We start from the raw sequence: 24,497 nt of genomic DNA, 5'->3' as shown, positions 1-24,497 counted from the left end.
CTTGACGGCACAACGAGGTCGTTGAATTTAGCTTGCCGATGGTTCGAAGTGTGGTGGCCAGCAGCTTGCCACGACCGTTTCGGCCCAGTTAATCGCTTCTGCCTGAATGCGGTGGTCAGTTGACAGGAGTGACTCCCACGTGTGGAGGGATGAAGCTGGCAGTATTGCTCTTGGAGGTGGGTTCCCCTCGCATTCGCAAAGAATGTGATTTTGGATAGCCTTCAGGCAGCCGCGATGTCGGCAGTTTGGTTGAATTTCTACTGGGTAAATTTTAGACAGCCGATGAGGGCTGGAAAAAGAATCTGCTTTGATTTGCCTCCAGATCGTAGTCTGTTACCTTGTGAGGTCTGCATGTGGAGCCGCGTATGTTTTGCGGTTCTCTCTATAATATGCTGTAATTTCATTATATGTGGTCATTCCTTCCTGCGGGAAGTGTGGGTTGAGGATTGCACCTCCCGGTTTATTAAACCTCGGCCTACACGGTGGGCCACCTCATTCCCCGGATTCCCAGCGTGAGCGGGCACCCATACAAGTTGCATCTTATTCCTGCGTTTGTTATTTTTGAGGATGTTGGCCGCGATCGGCCCAACACAGCCCATCATGAAGTTCGTTAGCGCCCTTTTAGAATCACTCAAGATGTAATTTGGAGGACAACCCGAATCGTGCCAATCTTTAAAAAGGGAGACCGCTCAGCACTAGGAAATTACCCTCCTATTTCCCTAAATTTGCAATGTTGCAAAATTATCGAACACATCATAGCTACTAGTATAACCACCTTCCTCGAAGAGCGCTCAATATTGACCAAACATCAACGTGGCTTTCGGACAGGATTATCAACCATAACTCAACTCGTCTCATTGTTTCATTCTCTTGCATTTACTCTCGATAGACACGGTAGGATAGATATGCTCTTCTTAGATTTCTGTAAAGTTTTCGATAAAGTTCCTCATAATAAACTGATTTATAAACTTAGAACAATAGGTGTACCAGAAATATTTGTTTCATGAATTCCCGCATATCTAAATAACCGCAAACAGTACGTTGATGTACGGGGTCAACGTTCAGACTGTCTTCCGGTCACATCTGGCGTACCACAGGGCAGTGTGTTAGGCCCTTTGCTTTTTCTAATGTATATCAATGATATTGTTGATGTTATCCACCCTAGTGTAGAAATGAGATTGTTTGCAGATGATTGTATTTTTTTGGAGAAATTAGTTCCAATGACGATTACAACGACCTGAATAGTAGCCTGTGCAATATACATGAATGGTGCAATGAATGGGGAATGTGTCTTAACGCGATAAAATGCGTCTGCCTTCCAGTAACTCGTAAAAAAAATCCAATATCATATACTTATATACTTCACCACTTCAACAAGTACGCTTCTACAAGTACCTCGGCGTGACACTTACTTCTAACTTATCTTGGAATCTCCATACTGATAATATTTGTTCACCTGCCTTTCGCAAACTATCTCTCCTTAAACATAAACTTAAAACTGCTCCCACAAACTGCTCTGCTACACTGCCCTTGTGCGACCAAGACTAGAGTACGCGTGCATAGTATGGGACCCTTACACTAAGCGTAATATTAATTCGCCCTCAGATTTAATGCAAACCAGTTACGTTCCATTATTAGAGGCACGAAGGCAAAAAGCTAGATTAGAATTTCTTTATCAACTTTGGAACAAAAGACTAGCTCTAGATCCATCCCCGTATTTGACGCCCCTAATTAGCAGGCCCACCTGACACCAACACCCAAACGCCTTAACCCCATATTTTGCTCGCACTGACCTATTTAGGTTTTCATATTTTCCGAGGATCATTAGTGAATGGAACTGCCTTACCGATACATGTAATCAAACTGCAAAATAACGTTCTTCACCCTTTATTGTTCTTGTGTCACTGCTACTTCTTTTGTATTTGTATTTGTATTAACTACCCTGCATGGACCATGAGTCCGCAGTATTGAATAAATAATAATAAAAAATTAGTTGTCTGGACTGAGGTGGCCAGCGCGATGACGGCTTCCTCTGCCTCTAAAGCTGGGGCTGTTTTAATGTGGCTCCCCGTGGCCGGTCACCGCGCATACGGTGTAACGGCCTCTCGCCTGTCGAGCAGCGTCAACATTTGGGCGATCCTGAAAGGTTTGTTCGAGTGTTTCTGCCCTTGCATTTCTTCTTTCATCATGTATTCCTGCCAGCATATTTTTGGGCAAAGGTTTAATCGTATGGTGTGCACGAGTTGCCGCTGGTAAGAAAAGCATATTGTTGAATGTGTGACTAGTGCGTCGGCCGAAGCGGCTGGGTGTCTGCAAGCCTGTCTTGGTGCGTGAAAGCCTTCTTGGGCCGTTAGGTGTCCTTCGATTAATTGCTCTACTGTATTGTGGTTACCCAAACGCAGTAGTTTTCCTGTGCTTGCGTACCTGGGAAGTCCCAGAGCACGCTTATAGGTTTGTCTAATCAGACAGTTTAGTATTTCCAGATCCCTCTTTCTTAGGTGGTAGTATAGGGGAACGAGTAGGTGACTCTACTGATTACAAAGGCATGGATTAATTTGCGTAAGTCTGGTTCCTTCATTCCTTGGTTTTTAGTGGCCATTTCTACTTAGAAGTCTTGTTTGTTGTGCGGTGACCTGTAGTTTGTTTAAAGCTTCTGTGTTATGAGTGTTATGCTGTATGAGCATTCGGGCTGTTTTCCTCCGGGCCCAGACGGAGGAATGGGATTGTCCCCTCTGTCCCGTCCCAGCCTCCGTCGACGATGAACGAAAGAAAGATTTTCTCACTGAAAGCATTATTTTTGTCAGCGCTATGCGGTAAAAAACAAAAAGCAAGAGAAGGTTACACCACGTTATAAAGGTCTATAGTTTGGTGTTCACACAACGCCAATGTTTTTTTTTTTTTTATTGGCATGGTGTAAGGAGATGTTGGCACAAAAATAGGCACCGGCTACTCCCTAGCTCCAACGTTGATGTGTCCAAAAATAATGAAGGATCCCTTGTCCAAAAACTATGCTTAAGGCATGAAAGGCTAAGGCAAACGTTACTCAAGAACAGCATATTACTCTTGAAGAGGGTACACACCTTGTTGCGGAAAACTGAAAGCCAGCACCGTTTCAGCAAGACCCGAAACTGGTGGAACTGGTTGACCTTGAAGGTGTACATTCTGTAGGCTTCTGCTTTTTGCTGTCGAATGAAAATAAGCGTTAATCGCTGCAGGGCAAAATGAATAGTAATATATTGAACTTGCTATTTAAATCTAATATAATAAGAGGAACAGCGTGAAAAAGGCCGACGCCTGGGGCGAATTTCGCTGATTACTTGTTTCATTTGAATAAAATATGAAAATACAGATATAGCGTGATAAAGAAACACAAGATAAATTATCGACAATTTGCTCACGTTTAAAACCGCCGAACGTTGCCAACAGTTGTCGCGGCTAATATCTATGCGGCTGTAACGACATATCGCACAGGACCATTTCATTGTCATTTTAATGCGTGCAAACACAAGTGTTGCTAATTGAAACTGGCTGTACACTCACAGCTGTACTCTTCTCGTGTGACTTCGTGACGATGAAAGCGAAATGATGTAATGGGGAAGTCTGTAAAGTTCTGAGTCTAGCTGTGAGTTTGCTGATTCTTAATGTGGTCGAGTGTCATCTTGTGCTGTGTATGCCATGGCAAAAATAAATAAATAAATAAATAAATAAATAAATAAATAAATAAATAAATAAATAAATAAAAAATTTGCGTGGTGGGGGGCGGTGTGCACCCTCCCCCCCGGCTACACCACTGCTACTTTTCAATATGAATTATGGCGTATTGTGTACTTCGCAGCTGTACTTGCATTAAGTGATTACAACGCCAAACGTCACGCGCACAGACGTTCCTTCCTTGCTGCACGGTTGAGGTTTCCACCGAGAAAAGAAGCATGGCAAGCGAATGAGATGATGATGCAAATGGTGCCCGAAACGCTATTGCATTCCACTCTTAAATTCGACGCTTAAGCGTCCTCTCATTTTTGTTAATTCAATGAATTCCGCGACCGTGAGCAGATATAATGATGGTCTCGAAACGCTGCAAGGGGAAAAAGTGGCAGCTTCAATATTCTTTTGTAGGGAACGCACTGCTTTACCACATCTATTTTTAAGCCAGCAAATGCAAGTTCGTGTCTTCCAGATCAGTGGGCTTTCAATACCTGCACGACGTACCTCGCTAGTCATGATCACTCCGCCGTACTTTGATCGTGTTCCTTGGACGACCGCGTTTTTATCCGGCTCTGGGATCTCGCACTCGCGGCTCAACCTGTCGCAGCAGTCGCCGTAGTCGCCGGATGCTATCTCGCAGACTGTGGCCAGAATGATAAACACAGTGAGCACATTTATTAACAAAGCCTACGTAAAGATGAATTTCAAGCTGCTTATGGCGCCTAATTTATGCACAACAAGATAAGTAGATAAGTTGCGCACCAGTAATAAAATGGCGTCTTAACTGAGAAAAAGAAAAGTTAATATTGAGTATACACAATGCATCGATGTTTTAAGAAGGTGCTTCTTGTAGCCAGACTTACTGTAGTCGGCTGGGTTGTGATACTGCGGGCACTCCAGTCCGTGCCTCGAAAGGAATCCCAGAAGGTTATCCACTTCACCGTTATAAATGCACCGCCCTTTGGAGACCATATACAGCTGTAAAGAATGCGACCGCTTGAGTGACTTCTCTGCGTATCACGCCCCCCCCCTCCCCACCAGTCTATGTCACTCGATATAGAGGCAGTTAGCATTGTCCTATCAGCTTGACATAAGCGCGTCCGTAATATTCGCATTAAATAATCACTGCGATGACTTTCAAGCGGATCCCATGGACAAACATATTAAACAACCCGCAGCGTCACCAGATGGGCTAAGATTAAGTAAACACACCTTTTACATAACTTGTAAACATCGCCTACTGCGCCGATGAAAAGGAACAGCCTGATGATCATTTTTTGCGGATTTCCTAAATTACTTTTTCCTGTCTAGGTGAGTGAGCAGATTATTATTATTCTTACCATGTCGAAATAAGAGAATATCTTTGCACTGGGGGCGTGTATGGAGCAAACAACCGTATGCCCCATGGATGCCATCCGCTTGAGGATCCGTATGCACATAAGACTAGATACGTTGTCCAGACCGCTGCGTTCAAGAGAAACAACAAAGTATTACAGCGTGTTAAACAAACCACTGGGTAGGCTTCAACGTGCACCTCAATACTGGCATTTTTTTTCTGCACGTTCAGCGAAATAACAGATATATAGGTCGGAAACATGCTTGTAAAATGTTCGTCTCTTTATGGTCGAACGAACTGAGCACAGGAAACGCTAACAAGAAATCTGTTGTCGAAGTCTTCATGCAGTTACATAACCGTAACAATATCTGGCGGCCCTTGCATAAATAGGCTAGCGAAAGTTTTTATCTGTTATGCTGCTTTCCACTCCGGCACGACCATCAAGTGAAAGCAGTATTTGTATCTGCTCATTAACCCATATATCTCTTCGTGATTTACGTTTTTGAAGAACACTCAGCTCAGCCAAAGCCTGTGAAGGACTCTTCTTATGTATATAAGTGTGTTTGTGACTCTATGTACTATTTGTGTGTATATGGTGTATATGTGATCATTGTATATACCATAATCACCCGACACCTGGAGTAGCAAGCCAGGCGACAAACCAGGCTAACCTCTCCGGGCATTTCATTAAAGAATCTTATCTCTCTTATCCAAAACTTAAGTTCATGCGTGTAAATCATATTTGCCTGGTCTTAATTGTGTAGCAAGCTCGCAGTGAACTAAAGCCGTCGAAATGACTCTCACGTTACTAGGTCAGCGTGAAATGTATGTATAACGCTCGTGTTTTATTAATAAAAAATATAGTTGGTGCCATGGCACAGTGTTGTCGTAACACTGCTGTGAAGACGGGAGTGCACATAGAGATATCGAAAAGACAGACGGCCGGACGCATGAACTTTCTTCGGCCTATGCAAGAAAAGAAAGAAAGAATAGTTTTGAGGTCGTTGAGACGAGTCCTCGTTAAACGTTTGTTAATCTATCCTCCTTGCCGAAAGCGCGACACCGTGAATATCACCGTAGAGAATGCGTGCGCTTTCTTGTTACATATCTTTACAGCTATGTTTTATTTATTTTCCTTTCGTGTTGCCGTGAACGTATGCTGGTTCGCTTTCCTGGCTTACCCGTGGCTTTCGACATGCATCGCGCCAAAGTGTTGCCTTGTATTATGCTTAGTTTCGTTGCTTCGGTTCTTTCCTTCCCCTTGTGTTCTTCCTGCAACTCACTGTCGGAGTATTTGCACTGCTGCAAACAGCTTTCTTCCTTCCTAATACTGTAAGCCTCTTTCTTTTTACGTTACAAGACGGGAAAGGACATGTTGCAAGCAGCAATTGCTAAAATGTATAAACGCATATATATATAGTGTGGGAGATGGCCGCGCCTCTGTTGTCCCATATTCTACCTGCTACACGCGATAGCACGTACTTACGAAGCGCATAGGACGCCGTTTGCTGTCATTGTGAACAATGCTCCCGTACGGGAGCCGATACGTCTTTTAAAAGTTGTGTCTTTTGCCTTGGTCGGCATTTTCTTTTATTTTACTATGTTCGTCCTCGACCAGACGGCATTCCGTCAGACTATTGTCTGTACAACCACATGGTGAAGCCAAAAGACAGTGAGGCTAAAGAAACTGTTTCTGTATTTCGTCAAGTTCCCCCGAGCTTTCTTTTATTCAGTGTCCGTTGGCTGCACGTGATTTTAACGAATTCTGTGAATGGCGGTCAAAAAATTACCGTGTACAGTGTAGCACACCGCTACAGAAATGCATCTAACGATATGAGGCGTCGGCAGAAAGATAAACTATCAAACTAGGTCATGTTACGATTAGCCAAAACCAACGGTGTGCGAGAGCTAAGATTTTTTCTTGAAGCGTTCGGTCATCTTTTCCGCCTCATGTTAGTTTCTTTTTATTTTCTTGCCCTTTCTTATGTAAGGCACTCGTGATGAAGCTGGCCGGTTGGTTATGCGGCTGGGTCAAGACATCTGAACGTGGGACAACCTGGTCGGTTCGTCGAGGAAGACAACAGGTGGGTTGTTGACCAGCTCTTGGGCGATGGCCAGCCGCTTCCGTTGGCCACCGGACAGGTTTTCCGTGATAGTGTGGCGGCACTCCTCCAGGCCCCATTCATGTATTGATTGCTCAACCTGCGGGCGGCAGCGTAGGAAAAGGCTGCTTTTTCGTTTCCTCGTATATGCTACCTGACTGCAAGCCGCTGTATGGTCAGGAAGCAGGTACATATAACATCATTAGCAGTTTCTATCAGAATGCTCACAAGGAGACGTTTATAATAAAGCTTTCAACAGTCCTGACAGGACCGAGAGTTGTGCGCATTTTCTTGCCTTAGCACTACGGGGTGTAAAGTATTCACTATGTTCATTTTATAAGGCGCTATGTACAAAGCACGGGCCAGACACTGTTTTCAACGTTATCCATTTGACCAATCAATTTTATAACATTTTAGCCAAGATGCGAGAAGAGAAGAAGGCTTAGGACGAAAGAAAGTTGAGGTATTTGTTAAGTATTCTTCATGAAAGATGGGTTTTTGAACAGACAAGAGTGTTTCGGTTTCAATTAACTGCGCCGCTAATACGGGCGGCGTAGTTCATTGAAACTGAAACACACAAGCAGACGGGACAACCGATAGATTGGCGGCCTCTTTCTCCACCTCTTTTAGCGGAGGAGAAAAGAAGGGAAAGGGAGAAGGTCAACCAGACGCGCGTGCGATTTGCTACCCTCCTGTGGGTGAAAGGGATTAAGGTATGAAAAGAAAGAGCGAGAAAGGTTCTATCAATGTGGAATCTTTAGAGAATCTCAGACCGCTAAGGTGCTCGCACACTTTTTTTATTAGCTAAAAACAACCCTCCTTCATTTCCACTGGCCTGGTTTTATAGCGTGAAACTGAACTGCAGTGTCATATTCAACAATTTCCGTTGTTTTGCATCGTTTCTACCGTCACGTTGTTGACATAAGTTTAGCTTTGTTCTGGAAATTCTCTGATTTCGTTGTGCATATAAATGTATACAGAAATATTATGCGATTGATTATTTGTATTGTTTTCGCACGATGCACCACACTGCCCAGTTATAATCATTCAAAAATTTGTGAAATTTTACGCAGCACCACAAACACACATCCACACACGCCTCTGACAAGCGCTCGCAGTTCCCCCTAAAAGTTATCACTCAAAATTGCCAAACGCGTAAGAAGTAATATATTGCTGAGTGAATTACATCTGCCATTACAAGCGCCAGGTGCGCTGCTTAATGCACTAAGCGAAGTAGCCCCTGTGAGTACACCATGTTGCCGAATTTTCATTTCGTTCCTGTATTTGGGTTTTTAAAGAATATATAGTAAATATGCAAAGTGCCCCGCCGTGCATACCTTTTTGGCCCTGTCCTTTGGCTCAATGTTAGGCATTCGCAGTTCCACGCTCATAGAGATGGCCTCGCATACCGTCAGAACCGGCAACAGGCGATCCTCCTGCATCACGTAGCAGCTTTGCTTGTTGAACAGCTCTCGTTCGCGCACGTAGCCGTTCATATGAACTTCTCCCGCGTAGCCTTTGTCGCTGCAAAAAGAAAGCTTGTGATTGGTCATTGGGAAGGTTGCCAGTGATTGCAGTGCTTTCAGAATCATTCGGTCGTAATCATGTGTGCTGCTATGAGCAGTGATGCCAACCAAAGTTAACGTCTGATACCTGTATTGACCGCTGAAAATACCCTAGATTGCAATAAAAAAACCCTAGATTCACTTTTTAATGTCGTTATTCGTGCAAATTCATATTTAAAAAAGTATAAAGATAGGTCGATCTTTGGCCCAATTCTTCTGAACCTTATTGGACGTCAAAAGCAACATATTGACAACTACGGAAGGTCCTTTGTCTATATTTTCTGCACATAAAGCGCTTGCAGATGGCGCCAGTTGTTACAAAGACAGACAGATTTGTCAAGTTCTCTTTTCCCATTCATTGAAGGCATAGATATGATCGTTCGGATTAATTGCAACTTTGTAGCACCTTTCCTGTGCTTGCCGTAGGTGGCGGTCAATTTCTAATTTTCTACATTTGCAATCAATGTTGCATGATTGGCAATTGATTTATACACGGGCCCTTTCTTAATGGCTGATAGCCACCCTGTGTACTTTCAATGAGCTTCACATTTGGCGAAATATATTTGTCGCTATTTCCGCCCTTATGAAAACGGCGGGACGGAAAGACTGAAAACACACAAACAGCATTTTCGTCTCTTTCCGTCACGCCGTTTTCATAATAATGTATCAGTACCAACTCGCCCAACTGTCAGTCTTATAATTTCGCTCTCTTTCTCTTAAATTCTGCTGGTCCAGAAGTTATTAGACATGGAGATTTTGTACGGTGAAGGCACGCGGCGAGCGTGAACTCGGCACGTTTTCATGTACGTTACAAGAAAAATTTCTCTTTGTTTCACAGAGAAGCAGTCACTCAGGACGCTCATAATGATATGCGCGTGCATGCTAAACGCTTACCACGACAAAGTTTGAAAAGTTGTCACAGCGCTAGCACACACGGACGAGGAAGACACAACGGAGCGAGCGCTGTTGTGTCTTCCTTGTCCGTGTCTACTAGCGCTACGACACCTTTTTATGCATTTAACAAACTAGCCCAAAAACCACGTTGACAGACAAAGTTTTAGTTCCCCCAGCATCCAGCATATAATAATCTCGCCTTCACCCGGCCCAGCAGAAGAACAAAGCTTTCCTGAGTGAAAAAGAGCAAATAACGAAAATTTCCCTTTTTATAGCCTTTCTAGTTGACGCAGATTAATCAGTAAAGCCTGTCATTAGGCTGCGTAATGTAACATTTCAAGAGCCTCAGAAAAATAGCTAGATTCAATAAAAAGACGCCGAATCTCTGAAAGAGGTACAAAATCTCCAGATCTAGGGATAAATCCCCAGGGTTGGCATCACTGCTTATGAGGCCGAAAAGCGGAAGGGGGAGGGGGAAGTATCTGTGTGCAATATAACATGGCGGAATAGGGTAAAATCTCTTGTTTGCTATTACTACGACGAATCATAACTCAACGTGGTAAGGTTACGCTTTTTGCGTATATATGTGCGCGCGTGACTGTACATACCGTGTGTGTGTATATGTGATTCACTGTATATACCACAGTCATCACCCGACACCCGGACTAGTAAGCCAGGCGACAAACCAGGCTAACCTCTCCGGGATTTTCATTAAAGATTATTATCTCTCTTAGCCCTTATGAAGTACAACGTGTTCGTAATGATTATGAATGTTCACAAACAGCAGTACGTTTCGCAAGGTATTTATGCTAATGGTGTAACCTTTCGTTCGCAGCTCTTCACAATTTGGCCTTGATAATGTGTACGATGCATCTAGAGAAGCTGAGGCTTTAACCGATTGCCTCAACCAGCCGCCACTGGCATCTTTATGCTGATGGACGAGATTTCATTCACGAAGTCAAAAATCTGCTGTAGTTTTGATGTCTGCCAAAGTGCAGGCCGCTTCGCGAGCGAAACTGATGTATAATGACTATGAATCTTTTCTTTAAGTTTAATGGCGCTAATTCACTGCCGCTACGTTGACTTCGATGTCTCAGGGGTCCTTAGCTGGGCTGGTTGGTTTACATTCAAATAGCGACACAGCGCAGCCTGAGGGACGAATGAAAGACAAGAAAATGTTATGAGTCATATTTATTCAACCTAAATTATGTATACATTTGTTCACATGAAAACGTTTTCGTACTTTTTCCCGGATATTTTTTTTTCGCTCCCCATTTCTCACTGAACGTAGACTGAAATAACTGGCTCTTCCGTTTCTATTGCTCAAGGTAGTTTTTCTTTTGTTGTAAACAGAATGCAGTTGCATGCGCTCTGGCGCTATACGAGGACATTTCTGTTCACGTATATCACAGCGCACAAAATTTTGAAATGTTCCAGAAAAAAAATTCGGCAGATCCCACGTACCGTGGGAATCGATGTTATGCGAAGCATGCGCGGGATGGTGACTCTGGCGTAATTTTTCACATTGAGCGAAACGTTACGAAATGACGCTAGAGAAATGTGGAAGTGGTATACGTAAACTCATATGTTGAAGAGTCGCATATGTATTATATAACCAGTTGTTTACAGTTGCGTAGCGATGCCAACAGCAACATGGGTGTTCCCAACACCAGACGCGGTAAGCTGATAGGTAGTGCTTATATTCTTCAATACTGAATAGAGCGAATCCGAACAGGACAAAGAAGAGACACACGCACAGGACAGGCGTTACTCGCAACTAAGCTTCATTTAGGAAAGTTTCCCGGGATATGTGGTACGCAGCCGAGTGGCACGCGCAGGCGCCACTGCACGTAAGTTGCAGTTGTTACAGTTGCGTTACAGTTGTTATGCTTATACTAGTCCGTTATGAATGACGGAGAACGCACGCACGTTTCACAAACCTGTGCGTATGTATAGGAGGGGTTCTCGACAGTTATTGAGCAAGGTCATCATCACTGTTATCAATGAGCACCAGAGGCTGGACAAGACTTGTTATCGGATTCGTTCGTGATCGCAGCTATGAGGGGTCTAAGTGTAGTGAAGTGCAAGGTATAGTGCAGCTGGTGGAAATCCTGGATGCCTCTTACGATGAAATGATCTATGACGCCTCCTGTCCTGGACGTGGCAGCGAGGTCTTTCGATGCCCTGTCCACATTCGAGCCGTCTTTCACGCAATATAAAGAGGCGTTGTTGGGTCTTGATAAATCCATGTTGAAGTCATCGGTAATGATGAGAGGCCTGGTTCCCTCCTCAGATTTATTGTAGGAAACATTGACTCTGATTTCTGCGTAATCGACGAGTGCATAGTAGTTGAGCGTCTTCTAGGGGCGTTCTGTCTTCAGCTTCTTCACTTTCCTCGCGTCCGCCGCGGTGGTGTAGCGGTTACGGTGCTCGGCTGCTGACGCGAAGGTCGCGGGTTCGATCCCGGCCGCGGCGGTCGCATTTCGACGGAAGCAAAATGCTAGATGCCAATGTGCTGTACGATCTCGGTGCACGTTAAAGAATACCAGATGGTCTAAATTGCGGAACCCTTCGCTACGGCGTCTCACATAATCATATTGTGGTTTTGAGACATAAAACCCCAAATATTATTATTATTGTTACCACTTTCCTTGCGTGTCGATGTGTGTGTTCGCGGTTACTGTGTTGTTGAGACTTTGTATCACCTGTGGCACATACCCGCATAACATGAACTCTGGTAAGCGGGTATGTGCCACACGTGACTGAGAGAAAGGGTTTCATGACGTACGCGACAGGTATTTTGCGTTATTCATGTCATGACCAGTGAATCGTGTTCGCCATACACTGATCCCCTGCTATGCCAATTTTGGTGTATTACAAGTTATGGAGACGACAAGGAGAGCGCCCAGACGTAGGCGGCTAGATAGATAGATAGATAGATAGATAGATAGATAGATAGATACGTAGATAGAAACGCCCAAAGTGCCTGAGGTTCGCTAAGAAATGCTTCGCATTTAATAAAACGAATGACTGAACAGAGAGAGAGAGAGAGGTGGTTCACAGGATAAATTGGTCCGGCAAACGGGCGTCCGGTATGCAATCTGACGCCAAAGAAAGGAGTTTGGAATAAACAAAAGCAGCAACTAAACATTATAAGACAAGAGTTTCATGTGTCACAATAGGAGAGAAGGCCTAGTGTCTTCGTAAGTTGACTAGAGTAATTTTGATGTGATGCCAATACCTCTCTTGTTTCCTAAATATATGTCGAAATGAGATATTCGCAATGTTTCCAGTCGACGCCATAGAAGCATCAAATAATGAACAATACCTACCAATGCGAAGTTTACACAAATCTATCTATACTTGACATTGCTGCGTCACAATTGTGGCCTACAAAGACCTTAGCGTTAGATTTCTTTCCAGCAGTATAATTATCGTCAATATGTGAGAACGCAGTATGGCATTCGACGCAACGACGAGCTTTTCGAAGGCGCAGCGCGTCGGCCACGCAAGGTGTGCTGGGAGATAATTGCGGTGACCTTGAGTGGTGCAAGGTCACGGCCAGCTCTGTGTGGAAACAGTCACGCTGTATGAAACGGAGACCGTGCGCGGCCGAGAGGGGCGAGGGAAAGCTGAAGTCGGCACAAAACAAATAGAAGGAAGCTGTTTGAAGCGGCTTGCGAAAGCGTCTCTGGCACGTCTTCCAACATTTGTTCGGGAGCAAAACAAAAACAAAAACGGCGAACAGGCTACGTTCTCTCTCGGTCAAAAAATGTAAAAGGATGGACAAGCGTAGGATTCGGTGTGTCGCAGTACGCAGCGTACTGGTTGCCGTTTACTGGTTGCCTGTGTTCCAATGCCGTTCAAGTTTTATTCCAAAGGTTGATTCTTCAGCTGTAATCTTGTTTGCTAAGAGCAAACAAAATGACAATGCGCTTACGCACACAGGCTGCTTTGTGAGTACAAGGCGAGCGGAAACGGAGGCAAGAAGAAAATCAAAAGCCATTGGTTAGTCTGCTGAATATTTTCGGACCCACATACTCACGACCAGGGTGTCGGAACGGAACGAAAACCGAAAACGAAAACCGAAAACGAAAAACGAAAAAAACGATATTTTGGACCGGAACGAAAACGTAACCGAAACGTTATCTATTATTTCGTTCCGGAGTGAAAACGAAATTTTTTCAATCGTTTTTCGGTTCACGATAAAACTTCGCAATCCGGAGCAACTGAGCTCGTGCAGTGTGAGCATATCTCAGGGTACGGTATTAGCGCGTACCTCAGGCAGGAATTCCAAAGCAAAGATATGTTGAATTTGTGCGAAAAACGATAACAGTGGCAACCAGAGATGTTTATATTGACGCAAGTGGATTTTTGCGCGCCTTTCACGCAGGCCAGCGTAGAGAGGGCATTGTCGGCGCTGAAGTTTGTTACAGCGAAAGCTGTTATGAGATCACAACAGCTGATTTTGGCGCCATAGTTGTCCACCGCCGCCGGTGTCCATGACCGCTATCGCGTGATATAAAAAAATAAATGAGAAACAAATTTCTAGGATCGGATGGCAATTCAACCCGCGCCCTCTGCGTGGCAGTCGGGTCTTCCACCACAGTGTCTCGCTATAGTGCTTCTATGCTTACGAGGAGCGTTTGACAAGCGTGAGTGCTGACGAACAGTGCGGCCCAGTGTTCCGTATTCGATACAAAGGCACAAGGTGCCCGAGCGGTGCACTGTTCCAACTAATACCAGCAGATCTAGAGGGTCTTATTCCCCATTAACCAAATCTTATTTTTCTCCATATTCACAACCGCTCCAGACGCGTGGCAAAACTGCTTAGTCTTCTTGCATACTACTTTTGTCAGCATAAAAATACGCTACGTCGTCATTTTAGCATTAACACATTTAAGCATAAACAATATTAAAGCACCACCATTCGTTCATGCATGCTGACCATGCAAATACTATAGGTACCGGGAGAACTGCCCCTATGGGAATTAGTAGGGTGGTTGTACTGCACGAGATATGTAACCAAGCTACTATCCCTCGACCTTGGTAATCTGTTTTGCGTACTGTTGCAGTTCTTAATGCATCTGATGACATCAGCTTTATGGGTCGTTCATTCTTAACTCAATAAAACTATCAAAATGCCTTTCTTACGTGGAGGAATTACATTGATGGAATTGAACTGCCCGGCCGTTCCCGGAGTGCGAATGGGCTAAGTTTTTTCATTCCGAGGAATTGAAAGGAATGGAATTGCGGCAAGTTCTAATTCCCCGCAATGGAATTGAAATGGAATGGAGGCGCCCATTCCGCCACACTGCTTACCACCCACTGCAAAGTGCTCAGCCATAATTCTTTATCATCGTCAGTCACAGCGCAAAGTGCACATAATGCCTTACAGATGTGTAGCGTGTACCACGAGACTCCGAAGAATGACAAAAATGGCATAATGGGAACTTCTCTACTTCAGAAGAATTGGGATGATTTATGGCGTAGTGGGTACCTTGCATGTGTGCTTGTATTATTGCCCCAAGAGACTCTCCAGCGGGCTCTACAAAGTCCGCTCTTCCAGCTTTCGCTGTGACTGTGCTGCGTGTTCCGCGCAGGCCTGGCGATCTCTTTATCAGAACAGCGGTCTCGCACATCAGAGAGTACACTCAGTGACGTGCTGCTTCTGAGATCGTGCTCACTCCCTTGACACAAAGCATTGAGCCCACTAAAAAATTCGTATTTGTCTTTTGAGAAAATAAATACTATGACTTTGAAATTAATACTGGTTTGTGCTAGTTGGTAGAAATTCGTGGTACAGTTACTTCCGCTCCTCTGAAGAACGTATTTTACCCTTGTCCCACTTTCCTAAGAACAGGGCAAGTAACTACATCACAAATCCAATGTTCTTTATGATTACCTTAACCTTAAATTTTTCCTTAAAGAAAACCGTTACGAACCGTTACGGAACATTTTTTTTTTCGTTCCGTAACAGAAACGGAACGGAACTTTTTGCGGTGGAACGAAACTAAAACCGAAACGAAAAACATTTCGTTCCGACACCCTGCTCACGACAGCATCAGCGAAGTTTAACGAGCGCATTAAAATAAGATGCTGGACAGATGTGCAGCAATATGGCAACAATATCGGCAAAGTGACTTCGCGAGTTCTCATCCTCCTTGAAATAAACAGCGCAAAAAACGGACGGCCACGGAAAGGAAACACACGGTGTGTTTCGTTTCCGTGGCCATCCGTTTTTTGCGCTGTTTATTTCAAGTATGCACAACCAACTAGCCAAGTCAGCTATTTTGCTCTCATCCTCTACGGAAGAACTATAGGGGTATATTCTCACGGCCCCCACGTAGGCTGTGTCAGAATTAACCAACTCCTCACTGACCTTCTTCACATAACAGGATAACGTAAGGCGAAAATGAAGCAATATTTTTAAGCGAATTACTGCTTAAAATGAAATAAAAATGGTGGTTGATCCGTCTTTTGTAGGAATCGGTCATGACTCCCCTATGCCGACTACTGACGTTGATGACCACCGGCAAACCCGTGCAGTAAGTTATTCATATAACAGCCGGACACTGCGGATAGTAGATGCCACTACCACGTTCGTTCGCAGGTTGCAGAAGCGGAGCCCGAAGGGTTGTCCGTAAATCGCTTGGCGAACTCAAAATCCGTTGCCGCGAAATGCACACTCTATATTTGCAGGTAGATGACCACCCTGAGGCTTTGCTTGTCACGCGGCGTCCTGTTGGCTAGCGGCTTCGCCGAATGTACGAGCATCTTGGTCCGGCTCGGGCCAACGTCATATCCTGACGAATGTCATTTCCATATTGGGCCAACATTTTTCCCGTAACGAAATGACGTCAGTAAAATCTTCTTTGGCCTAGGCATCAAACTCTTTCGTGTTAAAAAAGCACATATCAAGAAATGACGTGGCATTTCGGCGGCACGAGAATCCGCGCCGCCCTTCATACGTCGAATGTCTCAATGTATACTCTTAAGGGGGAAAAAAACGCATGCAATGCATCTTCCCTTTTAACACGAAAGTGTGTTTTGCTGGGGACCACCAAGACTTCACTGGCATATTTTCGCCACGAATATGACGTTGTAAAATATACACCAACAGATAACAAAGAAAAAACTAGCAGAAAAAGTGCCGTCGCTGGAAATCGAACCTACGACCCCTCGCTCCGCAGCGCGCGGCGCGAACGACGCGCTTTAAAGATCATCGCCCCGCTCGTTGCGATGCGCGCGTGCGACCACCTGTACTTTGCACTACAGGGCGTGGTCGCTCGTGCGCGCGCGCTTATCTCGTGATGGAGGCGGTTTGTACGTCTTGTGCTTTCACCGCAAGTTTACGTTGAAGTTACAGAGTGCACGAAGGTCCCTTCGCTCGCTGCAGCGACCGCGTTTGCTAATGGAGAGCGTTGCTCAAACACAAAGTAGTTATAACTGTGACCGTTGTTAGTTCGAGCTCCTCCGGTGTGTGTTCTTTTCGTGCGTCCTTTGTGCTTGAGCAGCACGCTGCAAGTTCGAGCTGCTGCCGTTCTTCGCGTGACATTCCAATTTGTTGCTATCGCATTCATTGCTTCGCCGTTTCGGCGAAACAATGCACAATAAACGCTCAACTACCTCTGTGAAGGCACGTTTCACTTTCGTGTTATACCAATTCCTATGACGCAGGGATCAGCCACGCTTTTTAAACACCTTGCTTGTGAATTCCCCTGCCTACCAATTAACGGTATCTCTATCGTTTGAATGTACTTTCGCAGAAAAGATATACCATGGTTCAAATACTGCCCTATTTTTGACTCAAACCTACTGTCGTCCCTCACCATTCATTACCTGTCACCTTTAGCAGAGAGACACAGAGCGCTGTGTCAAATATCAGAGCCCCATAGCAGGCGTGGGAAAGGCTTTGATGAAGCACAAGATCGGAGCTTAGAGACAATGTCCATGTTTCGTATGTGTAGCCAGGCGCGGTTACAAATTCACTTTGTCTCTGGCACTTAGACCTCGACCCCAGCGAAACCTGTCCGAGGTTTTCTACATGAGACGTTTATCAACTGGCATTACTGTTCTGAATCTCTTGGGAGGCTTCATGCAATAGTGACTTCATGCAAGTAGTAACGTTGCTGGAGCAGTGCTGATAGTGTCTTGGAATAAACTTGGAGGACACTTGAGCTTCGCTTTCAAGAGTAGAACGTGATAGCGTAATCGGACGGTGTTCGTATCACCTTCCCAATCGCTAGCCTGGCTTCGCTTCTCGATGGACACCTAAACCTTGCCGCAAGGAAAGCCGAAGTGCGGACGCCCACCGGCCCGTGGGCCCTTTTCACCGTCTCGCGGGGGATAGTCAAGCCTCTGCCACGCTGAAGCACGTCTGGGATGTGCCTTCCAGCAACGGTAGATGGTTTATATAAATAGCTCGCCGTTAGTATGCTAGAGGATGTATGCGTGGTGGCCGAACGGCTAAACCCATCGCGCCACGGAGCCAGGGGTCGCAGGTTTGAATCCCCGGTCTCACTCGAACCGAAGATTTTTGTTATTTCTTTATTTGCATCTATCCCGAATTTTCGCTCACGGACAACACTGATTTTAGCTCACAACCAACGACGCAGCCGCCGTCGCCGACACCGGAATTTCTGCGAAACGAGCTTCTTAACGCTATCGCATTAAAATGAAGGACAGCACTCACTAGAAACCGGTAAGCAAGTTGAGCAATGTCGTCTTGCCGGCACCGGAAGGACCCATGACTGCCGTCAGTGTGCCGGAACGCACTTCGCCGCTCATGTTCTCCACCAGGATCTTACTCGCTGAAATGAGCCAGAAGATAATCACATCACTGACACTTTAAGTACGTGGTACTTTTCTCTCTGGCTTCTTACCATTATTGCGTACACACTGCAAATGATAAGCAGTGTTTAACGTCACGGTGGCAACGATAGGCCGGTTTAAACTTGCAGATGAAATATTCACAAGTAGCACCAAATGTTGCCACAACGTCGACGCAACGTTGACAAAGTAGCTTCAACGCTGTGGTGGTGGTGGTGGTGGAAAACATTTATTACGCTATACAGCGAGAGGTGTGGACGGGGTGAGCCGAATGGGCCCGCCCTTCACAAACACTAGGAGGGATCCCTAGTCCGGTATCCCTGTAGCTGCCGCGGCGGCCCGGGCTCTAGCCACCAATGCCTGTTGGGCTTGGAGGTCGGAGCAGCCGAGCAGGACAGCTTCCCAGTCCTCTCAGGTGGGGTGGGAGTGGAGTGGGTAGGCAGGATTGGAGGGGCATGCCCACACCATGTGATAGGTGTCAGAAGACTCCTCCGCACAGTGCGGGAACGCGCCCGAGAAGGCCGAATTGCCGGGTACAGCACAGTAGATGTGGCCACATTGCGTGCTACTAGGGTTTGAGCCCATCTATTTTTCTGAATCTCTCGGGAGCGGCCCGCTTCGGGCTAGGAAACTAGCACGACCTATTGGACCTCAATAAAGTTCTTTCATCCATTCATCTCGGATTTCTACAAAGTAATACCTACTCTCAATTTCCAAGAAAACAAAACGTGCGTTCTAAGAAAAAGGAGGCATTTTGTAGTTTAAGCACAAAACGCTGTTAATACGCACCCGCTATTCGTCACGTACCTTCAGGACCACATGCGAGATGAAATCATCCTGTTTATTTTTAATATTGCCGAAGACCTGAGTCATCGTAAGGCATTGCCATTACGACGGCCCGTACGGACATAATTAAGGAAAAGCCCCTACTGCTCTACCGGTGACTAAGCGCGCAGTCGCTTAAACCATTCGCAGACATGCATGCGTACCATCCTCAGTTTGGCTCTCTCTTTAATAAAAGCCACAAAATGTTCTTTGCGTCACTAACGGAAGTCACTGACTGCTGAAATACCAGCATGCATTTATGGCGCACGCATCTTTGGGCATAAACTTGCGCAAGGCAAGTTCATATTTCAACGATACCGTTGCCACTGGAAACATAGCAAACGTCACTTTCATGCATGCATCATTAAGTAGCGAATAAGGGGTTTGAAAGTGGTGCTAAAGAAAAAGTGTGATAACTAAATTGGTTATTTGTTTTTTTTTTCGTTTTTTAATATAAGCTTCGTCTGCAAGCGCCTTTTATCTCAGTTTTCGCGAGTTGGCAGCTTCCCGTATTCGCCTTTTCGTTTTGACCCAAAGGTAATTCTTTACCTTTTAAGTCATTCAATTATCATTTCACCATTCCGATATTAATGATATTAAAATAGTTTGGCAGTAGTCCACACGCCACCTCAGAGTGCACCCCAATGATAATTCATTTCTAAACAAGAGTTCCTTTTTCTTCTATAGCTGTAATGCGCTGCCTGACACGTACTTATCTCAAATAATGTCCAAGTCCACCACTGATATTGATGAAATCCTAAAGCAAGAGATATGAATTGAAATGTACGCACTTTTGCCACTCTTGATCTTGTAGGTGAGGTTCTTCCAGGTGAGGTCGATACTCTCGAAGTTTCTGTACCCGTTCTGGCGGCTATTTCCATTCACTTCTGTATGGATCGGCAGCGCTGTTTCACCTGCAATATGCAGCATAAAGCCGTACGCTTTTGTTTCTGAAAAATTGATCTCTAATACACCATAACTGCGCAAACGTGGGCAATCCGTAATGAAATTATGAAATAGAAACCAGAAAATCTGGACCACATAGCTTTCTTCCAACGTTCACGGGTTCTTTTGTTAAGGAAATGAGAACCATTCAAAGACAATGATTCGCCACTCTTAAAAAAAGCTACCGTAGTTACCAACTATCGGTTATCAGATGCAGCGCTTGTCAGACATCTTACTAGCGTAATAAAATAATAGTGAGTAAGTACAGTTTTAGCAACATTCGATGACTCTAAATTGTATTGACTGTTGATATGAATTTGATATGGCCGTTGATATAGTTTTGTTGATATGACGTAAGGAGATGTTGGCACATTGGTGAGGCGTTGGATTTCCCTTTGCTATTAAACCGGTGCACCATACGACGTACAGGTCTCAAAACTTTGTATCGTATGACGTTAGCAAATGAACACGAGAACGTTAAAAAAGTCTGGTAGCACAACATATACAACATTCATATTCAATATCACGTACAAACTAACGTAACACCAGGAAGGACACTGCAATAAGAATTTTCAAAATATGAATAATAATGTCACATCCATAGGTCGGCAAAAATTTTAGAACTCATTCAGACTCACTCAAGAAATATATTTTGCTGTGAGAGCTCACTCGAACTCAGATTCACCTAAATTTTCCTCAACCGAACTCACTCGGACTCAGACTCACTGAACTTTTTCTCAACCTGACTTACTCGGACTCAAACTCACCAACATTTTGCTCAGCCGGACTCACTCAGACTCATACTCACGGCTTGACCTGAGCCGGAGTGAGCCTGAGTGAGTCGACTCATGAGTCCGCTGGCATTAAGTGAGCTATTCCGATTATGGTGCAAATGCTCTTGAATGCCAAAATCTCAAATAATGGATGCTCTACGATACGCCTTTGGGTCTTGTACCTTCAAATACTAGATTTCAGGGGTTTCAATGTAGTAAGGACGTTTTTATGAAATATGTGACTCATACGACATATTTCTATTAAGAAAGTCCCGTGAAAGAGTTAGAAGGTCACAGCACCTCCTACACCCCCCCCCCCCCGCCCTTACTCACGCCTCTGATCAATAAACACTGAGGTGGTGCATGAACGCTAGTGTGTTGAGGTGTGTGGGAATAGATCTGAGTATAAACGTAAGCCGATATAAGGTTGATAGTAATGCAGATAGCTGAGTGGATAGGATCATAGGTCTGCAATTAAAGGTGGAGCTCACTTAGACTCACTCATGAAATATACCTGGCGTTTAGGGCTCACTCGGACTCACACTCACCAATATCTACCTCAACCGGACCCACTCGGACTCACACTCACGCAAATTTTCTTCAACCGGACTCACTCGGGCTCACACTCACCAAAAAATTACTCACCCGGACTCATTCAGACTCACAGCTCGATCTGAGTCTGAGTGAGTGTGAGTGAGTCGACTCATGAATGAGTTTGCCTACCTATGGTCACATCACATTAAGATCTCAAACAGACATAAAAAGGGTGCCCCAGCTAACTCTAGACAAGAGTTTAAAAATATGCCGCCGCACTTTATGACAACGCGATGAAATGCATGTTCCTGACTACTTCTTGGAGTAAGTCACACTATTTTTGTGCTCTGCTTAATTGCCTAATTAGGCAAGATTAGTTAACCAACCTTTGAAGCAACAAAGCTGGAGAAAAATTTCAATGAGAAAGTTGTAGATCAGTTTTCAAAATGTCCGATTACACACTTTCCAACTTTCTATCTAATAAGTATTAGTGTTTTCTGCTTACCGGAGGTACCCGCGAAATACCAAAAAATACCTCGTGATATGCCCACTTGCCCGCTTATGCGCGCCGTGATTGTAGTGCTCCCTAACAGTTCAATAAATGTTTCACATAGTTTACATTCATCCATCCGATTTATCTCGATTTAACTCACAATAACTCACATTGGGGCGTAGTGACCTGTGCCGTTACTAACTTCTTGCTTGCAGTTTCAAGCTTTTCCTGACTTTTTAAAATGTAATGTTGAGTTTAAAACATAATTAGCAGCCAGTTGCACTTTGTCCAGGACTACCGAAGTATTCGCCCTAGTAATGTTTATTCCCCGTATATAATCCGGTGTTTCCTTACCTAACAGGTGTGGCTTCAACATATATTGAATTTATTTTTGTAATTCTAACAGCGGTTCTATTTGCATCCGCGCAGCAGTCAACCCTTGTTTGTCATTGACTACAACCGTTCCGAACATAACGTTCAATGCCGAAGCGGAACCAAGTTCTCTTCCTCGATCATTAGCGTAGGCCCGTCGGTTGTTTATCGTATACATGCACGTCTCCTTCCAAGCGTGAAATAAGGGGCTTTCGCCGCTTCGCTGACTCCGAGCATGACAGCCAAGAGTCTTGACAATGCCCTGCCTTCTATGTGTCGCTCTGTTATACCTAAGTATTGTTTCATCCACACCTTTCGTAAAAAACCTTGGCAAGCCCATCTTTTGCGTGTTTTAACAGCCATCCATCCGGCAATAATGAACGACTTATTTTCTTGTTAGGCACGACCTTATGTAGCCAACTGATAGCGACGCCATGGAAAGCACAGAGGTCGTTACTTGTAGGTTTTAATTGCGGCATAGTAATTATGAGGTAAATGATAAAGGAATAATAGTGGGCGATAAACAACTCACTGCCGGTGGGTACCGAACCTACAACCTTTGCGGTACGTGTGCGATGCTCTACCGACTGAGCTATGGCGGCTGTCGTTCTCCCGTCTTTATTGTGGTTATTTTTCTAGATGTAACCTTGGAAATGTTACCCAGCGCCGCTCGTGCCCACGGTGACGAATCAGAAACAGCCCTTTTTTCCCTTTCTTTTTTTTTTTCAGGTGGCTTCACGTCGCACGTGATGTTTAAGGAACTGGAAGCTGAACGATAAACCAATTTTTAACTATTTTCTTGTTCGTAATTTTTCTGAATTCAATCCATTGGTTTTATGTATTACCCAATTCACGAACCGCCCGAATTACTTTTCCCGTTCCTGCTTCCATTCATGCTGTCAATGTGAAATATGGGGTTTCCATATCTATATTTTCTGTTTGAACTGGCTTGCTGTGGAGAGTCTGAGGTCACCTCGGCTGCTAAAGAAGTACACCTTACGGTACGATGATGTGAATATCATGTGTAGCTTTCGTTAGCGTATTCCTCTGGGGCCGAGCAAAGCTTGAATATAGCTTTCTGAATCATAGGAATACAAGTGTAATGTTTATTACACTGCTATAAAAGCGGAGCCAACACTGGAACTACAATTGACATTAACCTGATATGATGACTGTATCGTAGGAGTACATATGTAGTGTTTATTGCTTTGTTATAAAATTAGATAGCCAGCACTACAACCACAACTGACGTTGCACCGACATTGCGCCTGCGTAGAGTGTCTCTCCAAAGCAGTCTCTAGACCTGGCGTGGCTCTGTGGTAGCATACCTGACTGCCACGCAGAATGCTTGGGTTCGATGCCTGCTGGAATCTTAATTCGTCGGGTCAACGCTGCCGATGTCGGTTTTTCTTAACGCTCTCACATTTAAAAAAACCAATATCTGTTCTCGCCGTTCCTGGGTAGATATAAAACTGTCAATCATCTGTGGAGCACACCCGCTTACCGTGGCCCGTGGTATACATGGGTATGTGTCACGTGACTCGAGGAAAGGGTTTGACGACTTACGCGACAGGATTTTCGCATGGTCAAACTCGTCGAAGTCTCTTAAAGGGATACTAAAGAGAAACAATGAATTGGTTTAGATTGATAAAGTGTGCTCGGAGAACTCTTGTGTTCTTGTGTAGCTTATTTCACCACCATAGGTTTATTATTAGAGGAGAAAACCAAGTTCAAAGTTTCATTTTTAGATTTCGCGCCGAACTTTGTAATTTGTGACGTAAAAAACTTCAAAGAGCATTTAACGTATTTTGGCGCCACTGGCTCGACGAAATTTCCACAAACTCGTTATGTCAAGTCTCTGACCCCCTCAGAGGACAATGTACTTCGATTTAACCGATTAGGAACTACGTAGGCCCAAGCAGGCGCCGTCAAAAATATGTGACGTCACGGCAAATGGTGCTGGAATTCCAAGGTGGCGTCGCCACCTGTATTTTCTTTTTGCGCGTTTTCTAGATTATTAAGCGTCTTCGCGCAGAAAGCGTGGTGTTTTTGGTATCGTGGAAGACTACTTTACTAATGCGAGAAAAATCGTTTTGCTCTTTAGTGTCCCTTTAAGGCCCG

The 24,497-nt window shown here is 44.6% G+C and overlaps 1 protein-coding gene across 1 annotated transcript in view; it reads right to left on the bottom strand.

Moving 5' to 3' along the window:
* The window catches only part of LOC119393105 (uncharacterized), a 95,417-nt gene that overhangs the window by 8,427 nt on the left and 62,493 nt on the right, over positions 1-24,497 (bottom strand). Inside the window, exons 15-22 of the mRNA XM_049415862.1 lie at positions 20,051-20,173; positions 18,298-18,415; positions 8,481-8,667; positions 7,098-7,243; positions 5,046-5,169; positions 4,569-4,683; positions 4,210-4,346; positions 3,081-3,182 (exon numbers count right to left, since the gene is read on the bottom strand). Of these exons, the coding sequence (XP_049271819.1) occupies positions 3,081-3,182; positions 4,210-4,346; positions 4,569-4,683; positions 5,046-5,169; positions 7,098-7,243; positions 8,481-8,667; positions 18,298-18,415; positions 20,051-20,173 (1,052 nt within the window). The remainder of the gene's footprint in view (positions 1-3,080; positions 3,183-4,209; positions 4,347-4,568; positions 4,684-5,045; positions 5,170-7,097; positions 7,244-8,480; positions 8,668-18,297; positions 18,416-20,050; positions 20,174-24,497) is intronic.

The sequence above is a fragment of the Rhipicephalus sanguineus genome, chromosome 5, assembly GCF_013339695.2.
Source record: "Rhipicephalus sanguineus isolate Rsan-2018 chromosome 5, BIME_Rsan_1.4, whole genome shotgun sequence".
NCBI classification, from domain to species: Eukaryota; Metazoa; Arthropoda; class Arachnida; order Ixodida; family Ixodidae; genus Rhipicephalus; species Rhipicephalus sanguineus.
This window is presented reverse-complemented; position numbering and strand designations above follow the sequence as displayed.